The sequence below is a fragment of the Drosophila innubila genome (assembly GCF_004354385.1).
Source record: "Drosophila innubila isolate TH190305 chromosome 3L unlocalized genomic scaffold, UK_Dinn_1.0 0_D_3L, whole genome shotgun sequence".
In the NCBI taxonomy this organism is placed as follows: Eukaryota; Metazoa; Arthropoda; class Insecta; order Diptera; family Drosophilidae; genus Drosophila; species Drosophila innubila.
Genome location: NW_022995376.1, coordinates 717,762 through 727,925, shown reverse-complemented (window position 1 = coordinate 727,925; position 10,164 = coordinate 717,762). Strand labels below are relative to the sequence as shown.

At 32.6% G+C, this 10,164-nt stretch overlaps 2 protein-coding genes across 2 annotated transcripts in view; both read right to left on the bottom strand.

Moving 5' to 3' along the window:
* Positions 1-203: 203 nt before the first annotated feature.
* Positions 204-2,742, bottom strand: LOC117787231 (eukaryotic translation initiation factor 4E1). The gene is made up of 4 exons (XM_034625701.1): positions 2,214-2,742; positions 948-1,022; positions 687-874; positions 204-623 (listed from the first exon to the last, which is right to left on the bottom strand). The coding sequence occupies exons 1-4, from the start codon at positions 2,555-2,557 to the stop codon at positions 463-465; spliced, it is 768 nt and encodes a 255-aa protein (XP_034481592.1). The 5' UTR covers positions 2,558-2,742; the 3' UTR covers positions 204-462.
* Positions 2,743-3,509: 767 nt separating this feature from the next.
* Positions 3,510-10,164, bottom strand: part of LOC117788667 (uncharacterized protein DDB_G0283357) — a 31,697-nt gene continuing 25,042 nt past the window's right edge. Inside the window, exons 3-5 of the mRNA XM_034627501.1 lie at positions 6,058-6,479; positions 4,610-5,202; positions 3,510-3,921 (exon numbers count right to left, since the gene is read on the bottom strand). Of these exons, the coding sequence (XP_034483392.1) occupies positions 3,515-3,921; positions 4,610-5,202; positions 6,058-6,479 (1,422 nt within the window). The 3' untranslated portion in view covers positions 3,510-3,514. The remainder of the gene's footprint in view (positions 3,922-4,609; positions 5,203-6,057; positions 6,480-10,164) is intronic.

Sequence of the window (10,164 nt, the reverse complement as noted above, 5' to 3'; positions counted from 1 at the left end):
ATTCTCTAGATATAACTAAGAAATGAAGGTACTTCATAGAAAATCAGCTCAAACTTGACAAAATCTTAACGCATTTTGGCAGGACATGTGTCTTTAAATTCGCCAGGACGAACTCCATCGATTGGCATAAGAATCCTAATCCGCCTAAGAATCCCTATTGAAAACACCCTCAGCCTCCCATAAAAATTAAATTCCAAAGATTGTTACAGGGTATACAAATATTCTTTTATTGCCCTTATTATCTACGGCAAACGATTTTCATAATATTTAGTAAAGTTCATGAACCCTAATTTGGTTGCCTTAATTTGCTGGAATTTCAATATACAATTTGGGTCCCGATATTAAAATAATTTCATATACTACATGCATATTTCTTATATATACGACACGAGCATATTACGCCAGTCTCATCTGCTGCACACACTAATCTGTAAAATAATAATAAAAAAAAAGACAAATCCTTTATAGACTATATACAGATCGAACTCCCGAATTAATTTTCGACATGGCATCCGAATGCAGTTGATACTGCAGATTGTGAGATTGTAGGTGCAACAAAGTTTTCAGCTTAAAGCCAATCTCCAAAACGGCCAGCTCATTTGTACCATTAGCTGTCCAGACAGCTGTGAAAGAGAATAAGATATATAAGATTATTAAAGCCAAATTTTCAATTGTGATAAACGTACAAATTTTATTGCTTTTGGCGCGTATATTGACGACAGCTCCACAGATTTCACTGGCATATTCAAAGGACTCGCCCACCATCATGAGCAAAATGTCCAGCCAAATGCGATCGAGTGCATCCTTGGAGCTCTTGCCAACAGTAAAAAGCCAGCGACCGCCTTTAATGTTTGCCTCATCTTCCCACATGGGCCTAGGATTGGAATGAGAGATTTCAATATTTAACAATGAATATAGATGAGAATAGATTTCGAATTTAAACTTACTGAATGCCCTGTTTAAACATATAGTAATCGCTGCCAATCTTGAGCTCCGATGGTGTTTTGATTGTATAGTATAAACTGAAAACATATAAGTTGGTTTAGTTAATAAAATAAAAAAAATGTACATATATAAACTTGCACAAAAACATTAAAGTAATAAGATCTATGAACATTAGAGCGGGTCAATTCTTTTTCGCGACAAAGCAGTTATGAAATTCGTAATCTACGATGAATTCTAAGAAGGATTGCTCAAGAAACCATATGTCTAAGATCAATTTCATATGAAATCTGACAAAAATTTTGACTTGTAATGTTGCTAGCTCACAGGTACGACCAACTTCTAACATTCATAACTTTGTCAAAACTGAACCGATTTTCAAGCGGAATGTCATTTTGATCATGGATTGGCCTCTCAATTCATTCTGCATTCAAATTTTATTAATATTGTAAAAAAAATTATTTTCCTCAAAAACCTGGGTTTGATGCTAATGGTCCCCCCTTTGAAATTTTGAAAATTGAAAATTTTAAATCTCAAGTTTTCACTTTTAATCGACTTCTTATATCGTAATTAGTATAAAACAACACTTTAAATTTGATTCTGAGACCTTTCATTTTTTTGTAAAAAATCATGTGAAATCTGACAAAAATTTGAACTTGTAAAGTTGCTAGGTCAGAGACTTAACCAACTTCTAACATTCATAACTTTGTCAAAACTGAACCGATTTTCAAGCGGAATGTCATTTTGATCATGGTTTGGCCTCTAAATTCATTCTGCATTCAAATTATATTAATATTGTAAAAAAAATTATTTTCCTCAAAAACCTGGGTTTGATGCTAATGGTCCCCCCTTTGAAATTTTAAAAATTGAAAATTTTAAATCTCAAGTTTTCACTTTTATACTCCTTATATCGTAATTAGTATAAAACAACACTTTAAATTTGATTCTGAGACCTTTCATTTTTTTGTAAAAAATCATGTGAAATCTGACAAAAATTTGAACTTGTAAAGTTGCTAGGTCAGAGACTTAACCAACTTCGAACTGTCATAACTTAGGCAAAACTAAAGCGATTTTTAAGCGAAATTTCATTTTGATAATGGCTTGGCCTCTTAATTCATTCTACATTTAAATTCTATTATTTATTTTATTATTCAAAACTGAGAAAAATTCTGACTCCACATATTTACTTTAAATTTTAGCAGCGATGAATATCAGTACCAGTTAAAAATAATGGCTGATCTTATGATTGAGTCGAGTCTTTGAACACTTACCTCCAGAACGTTTCGATACTGTCTATCTGGGTTATCTCATTGAGCATATCCTTCCAGTGCTTGGTGCGATCATTCTCCAGATACCACAGTGTCCAGACATGTTCAAGTGGATGTTTATATTCGATTCTGTAGGTTTGCTCATTCGGTTCGTCAGACACACTAGCTTCTAGCTCCTGATTCTGATCCTGATCCCCTTGCTGCAGCTCCTTATCATTATTGGCAGACGACGACGAAGACGCGGATGAGGACGAAGACAAAGGTGATTGTGACTCCAGACGACTTTGCAAAAATTTATTTGGCTCAAACACAGATGGTTCAAAGTTTTGCAATTGTGCACTGGCCATTCTTAAGATGATTTTCTTGCACTTGAGAAACCTCTTGTATTGGTTAAATAATCCACGATATAAGTATGTAGCGTTGAGTGCGTTTGCCGGAATATTGCGGAAAATACCGAAAAGTTTTGAGCGAAACGTAACGTGCCGAAACGAGAAATTCTAACAACGAATCGAATGACATTCAATTAAAAACAAAAACAACAACAAAGCACAACTTTTGACAATTGCCAGCAAGGCAATGTGATTGAACACAATCTTTTATAGAGTTGCATTTCGATTTATTTTCAGAGAGCTGCAAAATTAAATATATATATATATATATATACTGCAAAACTTAACTTAAAATCTTTACAAAAATTTAAATGTAAAAATGCGGCCTTCATTAGGCATATAATAAAATAATAATATGCTGATTATTTCAGAAAATTAATATCTAAACAAGGAGGCACTAGCGAAAAAAAACACAATCTACAATACAGTACGTCAGATAATTGTTTTCACAAAGAAAAAAATTTGTTTTTTTTTATATGAAAAAAGTTGTTAAACCTTTTGAAACAAAAAAGGTACTTTTTGTACTTTTTCAAAGAAACATAAACATAAAATAGAATATATATATTTGTTTGCAAAATAAATTTAAATGCGTGATATTATCTATTTTTTTTATCTTATTCTGGTATTAACAAAAAAGAAAAAGGTTTTAAAAACAGTTTTTTTTTTTCAAAAATATAATAACAAATAAACAAAATAACTTTTTTTAAATAATAATTTGCTTCTTTTTAACTTGTTTTAAGAACCATAAATAAATAAAAATTTTGGAAGCAGAAGAGTTTGATTAAATTTTAAAAATAAAATAAATACTTGCATTTCTTTTTTTCATCAAAACAATTACTTGACTACTGTATATTGTTGTTTAAATAGAAGGAACCACTGAAAGTACAGTGGTGCTTAATGCTGCTATTTTTTGGCCTAAACCCAAAGCACAGCGGCTGCATCCTCATTGGAAAGCGTGGAAAATCGCTGATATCGATTGGCATTGCGATAGGTTTTTGCGGGCGATTGCGATGGCGATTGGCAGCTCATCGATTGATTTGCCGTTAGCAGTGGTGCAAGCGGTGCAAGTGGTGGCAGAGGTGGGAGTGGTACGCCCACCACATTCACCGCCGACTTTAACGTCGAGTTGCGACTTTCCGTTGACAGCGACAGACGACGATTATTGTTGTTGTTGTTGTTATCGCCGATAAGCGTGGAGCTTAGTGGCAAACCGACGTCATGGAAGGAACTAATGGAACTGAAGCCACTCTCATCCTCTGTACTGGAACCATTGTTGTTGTTGTTGCCAGTTGATTTGCTCTGCTTATTGTTGTTGCTGTTACCTGTTGAAACAGAAATTAAAATTAATCAGAAGAGCCTTAGTTTATTAATTCAACAAAAAAAATTGTTTTTTTCTATATATGATTTAAATAAAAATTTTTATATTTTCATTCTTAATTAAATATTATTTAATTTTCTTTCCTTCGATAATCAAGACAAATTATAAATTTTATTTGTTTTGGGATTGCAAATTTCTATTTCAGCATTTAATTGTTATTTTTAATTCTCGTTGAAAAAATTAATAAATAACTTTTATTTATAATTTTTATAATTATAATTAAAAAAATAAAAAAAAAACTGTATATAATTAGTTATTATAATTTTAATTATAAAAATAGAAAAATAAATTGTAATTTTCAATTTTATAATAAAAATTAAAAATATTTTTTACGTAAATAAAATAAAAAATATAAATGATTTTTGTTTCGAGTATTATGACAAAAATTTAAGATAGCTTTTAGTAAAAGCTAAAAGGATTTGAAGTATTGATTTTTATAATAAAAATTGAAAGTAAAGTTGTGTTTAAATTTAAAATCATTTGTAATTAAAACTAAAAATTATTTGATATATTTATTTTTATAATAATAATGGAAAATAAAATTGTATTTTAATAATAAAAAATTGTTTCATTTGCGATTCCTAATTTTTTCCGTCGTTTTTGTTATTTAATAGCCAAGAATTGATAGATACCTGTGGTAGTTCCAGCGATCTCCTCATCGGTTTCCATCTTGGACGAGGACGAGGATGAGATGGTGGAATGCACTGAGCTGTCGGTGGAGCTGCGGAGCGAGAGACGCGAATCTCGCATTGTGTTTGCCCGAAGGAAGAGCATTTCGGCAGTATTGTTGTTGTTGTTGTTGGTGGTGGTGACGGTGGTGGGAGTTGCGGTGGTGTTACTGCTGCTGCTGTTGTTGTTGTTGTTGCTGCTGCTGCTGCAGTTGACAGCCATCAGATTGGGCGAAGCATCCATTATGGAAGCATTGTGCAACGTCAACACGGAGCTCGTCTTTTGCGTCATGCAAAGGCGATTATTATGAAGAAGATGATGATGATGATGATTATGCTGATTATGCTGATTATACTGATGATGGTGATGTTGATGATGATGACCTCCTGCCATCGAATTTCTAGGCTGGGTGAGATCCGGTTGCTGCTGTGATGTGTGCAACAAATTGCGTATGGTGCGAGCCAATCGAAATGCCTCCTGGTTCAGCTTCTCCTCGGCTGCTTCCGGCGAAGAAAGACGCGTCTTGCAGCCGCCAAATTTCTTAGGAGAGCGACGCCTAAATGATGAATAAAGAAAACCAATTAGTAAATCAAAAAATAAATCAATTATTGAAAAATGTATCTAAAAAAAATAAAAAAAACAAATGGGCGGTTACAGTCGAGCGCGCTCAACAGTAGGATACCCTGTGCCCAGGCTGAGGTTGATTTTCGACCAATTGTTCCTATGGCAGCTATATGATATATGGATGCGAATTAAACCAAATTTGATCAGAATGTGTAAAAACAACTCAAATGCATACTCTAACAGTTTGGTTAAGATATCTCAAAAAACAAAAAACTTTTTCATACTAAAACTTCATTTTCGACGTATCTTTCATATGACAGGTTTATGATATAGTGGTCCGATCCAATAATAATAATGGTATCCAGGAACCTACATACCAAGTCTCTAGCTTTATGGTCTCTAAAATCTACGCGTTCAAACAGACGGACATGGCTCAATCGACTCGGCTGTTTATCCTGATCAGGAATATATACTTTGGGGGGTCTGCCACTCCCCCTTCTGCCTGTTACATACATTCTGCCAAACACATTAAGCCCTTTTTTGCCCAATTTCAATGGGATCAGGGTATAAACAACAAAATTACTATTTATGGTGTTAATTTTTTTTAAAGATATGATTTTAGCTCTCTTCTTTGGATCCATTAAAAAGAAACTAAATATTTAAACTCAAAAATCATATTATCGATTTTATTTCGATGTACATTTTTAATTATTTCAATATTATCGATTAAAAAACTATTGAGTATTAGGTATTAAAAAAAAAAATAATAAATAATAATAGTTTTTTTTAATACATTATTTATTTTTTTTTTTTTATAAATTCCTTATCCATAAGTGCATCTACTTACCAGGTGAAATCCTTGAAGGCACTGTAGCTGCCAGCTGGAGCAATGCTCTCATAGTTGTGATCCTCGTTCATCGTCAGCATGGATTTATTTAGCAGTAAATTGGTGCTGCTTCTAGCACGCAGATACGAGGACGAAGAGCTGGAAGAATTGGACGAGATGCCAGTGGGATTCTCCGTGTATCCATTGGGATCATTCTGCACTCCCTGCACATGATGTAGACTCTTTGAACGTGAGATTTGTTCTCCAACTCCACTCAGACTGTGACGATTCAATTGCAACTGTTGCTGTCGATTCAGTTGTTGTTGTTGCTGTTGTTGTTGTATCTGCTGTTGTTGTTGTTGCTGTTGCTGCTGTTGATATCGCTCAAAGAAGCGAGCAACTTCCTCCATAACAGCCCGATACATTTCACAATTAGTTTCCGTCTGCAATTTTATTAAGTTATATTTTTAATCAGTTCGCTAATTGACAATTGATAAATTAATAGTATTTCGATGATATAAGTTAAGGACAGTTATTTAATATTTTTGTTAAAACCAGGAATCGCTAATAAAGAAACGATTTATATGAATGGAAAATTAGATATTCATCTTTTGAATGGCATTTTAGCATATGTAATAGTTTTTGAAATTCTTACATACATTTTTATCTTGATTTTTAAATAGAAACTGACATTTAGTTATTATTTCATAATTTTTATATCAGATCACAAAACTTCATACTTAATGTGTTGATAAAAACAAAAATTTGGATTTTACTTTTTATATTTACGATCAGATTAAGACACAAGTTTCTTAAGTCGAAATTCTTGAAATGTCTAATTTATGCGCTTTTCTCGCACATTTCCCAAGTTGGTAACTTGTTTAGACTTCATTTGGAATGTCTTAAATTTGTTGTAGTTTGTTTTCTTTTTCTTTGTCTGTTTTAACCGTTTTCTCGCTGCTCTAATAACTCAGACTCAGTTCGAGTTTGTGTTTATCTCATCTCTGCTATTATATATGCGTTTATTTGTATACATAAGAGTATTAATAGATTCTTCGATTTTGCTGTGGCTTTTCTTCGCATTTCACTCGCTTTCGAGCCACGTTGCAAGGTCGTTGCATGCCACAATAACCTCTAATAAACAACGTTTTTGATATGAATCTATTATAAATTAATAAATTATGTTAATTTTGTCATTTTCTATCAATTGATCGATTTATTGGAGCAGTCAGCGACCTTTCTCTGTCTCTCTCTCTCTCCCCATTAATAACTTTCACTGATTTACAATATTTAATATATCTAAAATATTTTGTTTCTGCTCTAACTTTGTTTTAGGCCAGTCCATAAGATTTCTAGCCAACACTACAGTCTTTTAGGCCATTTGGTTGGCCATAATTCGAGTGTCTAATTAACAGGCAACGTTGCCAATTTGCCAATTTGGCAAGTCAAAGTGCTAAGATGCCACCTAACCAATATATGCACACGTTGCCACGCCCACAACGCTACCAAATTTGGCCCAACAGAGTTTCACACGACGCCCAAACGGGCCAACAAAATGGTAAAAAAAAAAAAGAAAAACAACAACAACATAAGTTGGCAATTGCAATTTGGCAGCAACGATTTTATCCAATGTGTATTTTGGCCAGCTTGCTGATTACGTAAGATTTGTTGTTGTTGTTGTTGTTGTGGGTTTCTGCGGTGTTTCAAATTGTAGTTGTTGTGTTCGTTTTTCCGTTTGGCTTACAGCAGCTGCCGTTTAAACTTAGCGTTTTCCTACTGCGTGTTTATTGGATTGAAGATGCGAGTTACGAGAGTCCCATCTGGTATTTTTTTTTATTTTTATGCTTTGGTATTTGCGGGCTTTTATGTGAAAATAATGTGGAAATGTGGCTGTTATTATCGCTGTTTTTAAGACCCTGTACTTTAAGAGCGCAAAAGGTTATTAGGAATTTAAAAATTGAAAATGTTTGTTATTATAAATTTAGAAATATTCTTAAAAAGTTTAAAATGATGTGAAAATGTTGCTGTTATTGTAGATTTTTTTTTGTAGACCTTTTACTTAAAAAGTACAAAAGGACGGAATTAAAAACATTCTATTCAAAATCTCTGAAAGTTTTTTATTTTAAATTCACAATTTTTGAACTCTAAAATTCAGAGTCTAGTTTCTTAGTTAAGTTTGCTTAATAATCCAAGCTATAATTTAATTTAAAAAATTTATTCTTAAATGTTTTTTCTTTATTTCTGTCATTCTTTGAAAAATATTCAGTGTTTGTATGAGCTACCCTGTTTCTTTAGAATAAGTACACGGTCTCTCACCGTCGGGTTTACTCCACCACAGCCTTTTCAACCGCTTTTATATTTTAAATTTCTTGCTATTATTTTATTTTATTTTTATTAATTGTCATGCCTTGTTAAATTCATTAATGCGCATTCGAGTTGAATGTGAAAAGCAAATCGCTATATTGTGGCAATTTTTGGCACTTCCTGTTCTCCTTCCCTTTCTACCACTAACTCTGTTGGCCAACTTTAAAATTTGGCTCATTAAAAACGCATCTAAAGCTGTTCCAGCATCCGTTCAATCAAATCAGTCTGTCTGTTTGTAGATTAAGGTTCCTTCCTCTCGCAATCAATCAAACAGGCTTTGGCATTCGAACTCAAGTCTTCAAGTCTCCCAGACTCAAATCTCGAATCTTGTCTTCGGCCCACGCTTCGTCCGTGATTTGTTTGCAGTTTACTTAAGTTTTTTTTTGCCGGTTGTTGTTGTTGCTGACCGCCTTTGGTTGCATTATAACCCAGTTTTTTTTTGCTTTTGCCTTTAGCCAAGTTTTCCGCCAGCATTTCAAGCAGTGTTGTCAAAACAGCTTTTTCACGACAAATTTGACTTAAAAAAATCAAAGTCAGCGAGAATTTTGATTTTTTTTTATATTTTTACTGCTATTTTATCCTTACAAAAATATATAAAAACTTGATGGTGGAATATAAATTTGCCAAGTAATATTGATAAATAATATGATATTAATCATTTGAGTTGTAAAATTTAGTATATAATTTCACCAAAAAAACTGACTAAAACAATATATTTTTATGCATTTTTCTAAAATTTTAAAATGAATTAAATTTTGGAAAATGTAGCCTAATTTCGATTTTCCCGCTAAAAGCAGCTTTTTTGCTACTGCAAAGTGGGCAACACTGACTGCAAGCTATAAGCGCATTTTATAGACGCCTATCGACACGGACCAAAGTAAAATGGAAATGGAAAATATTTATCACTGATTATATTGCAATTTTCCGCCACCTCAACGATGGCTTTCCACTGTACCAACAACAGCAGCAACAACAACAACTTCATTGAGGTGCATTTAAAAGCGCATTAAATCGAAATGAAAGCGTACATATTTCTAATATTATTCCCATTGTCAGTTTGTTGTTGTTGCAACTGATGAATTATAGAATCTAAACTCAGCTTGTTGATTGCTGATTGAAAGTGTTGCAATGTGTGTAAACACAAAAAGGCAACAGCAACAACATTGAGAAAGTTGAAGGTCATCGCGGTTCAAATATGGATTGAAAATTGAAAAACCGCTTGATGAAAGAAAAATAGTCAACATATTGAGCACAAGACGCGCTCAAAGTCTTAACCGGGTTAGTTGCTGCTCAAAAAGAGTCAAGAAGTTGGCCTAAATGTTTTGTAAATGTTGTGTTTCCTATTTGAGCAAAATCAATTCGATTGACGGAATTACGCAATTTGGCTTATGGAATAACGGACTCTTGGAGATTTTCCACTTCATAAAAAGAATGTTAAGTGACTTTCTTGATTTTTCTGATAAGTAATACTAAGAAAAACACAATCGAGTGCAAGAATTTTAAGCCGAAAAATTATGAAAAGTATAAATAGGAAATACAAATTATGAAAAATGTAATAAGAAAATTAATATGCAGATTTTAACACCGCGCGATTTTGAATTATAAATTAATAAATAAATATATTTTAGTTTATTTCATTGATTCCCATTATTATTCTTTACTAATTGAATTAAATCCACTTTTCTTAATACTTATAATTACATTAGATTATTTCTAATTTTTAAAATCAAATTTTTTTTAATTTTTATTTTTTGCTTTTATTAT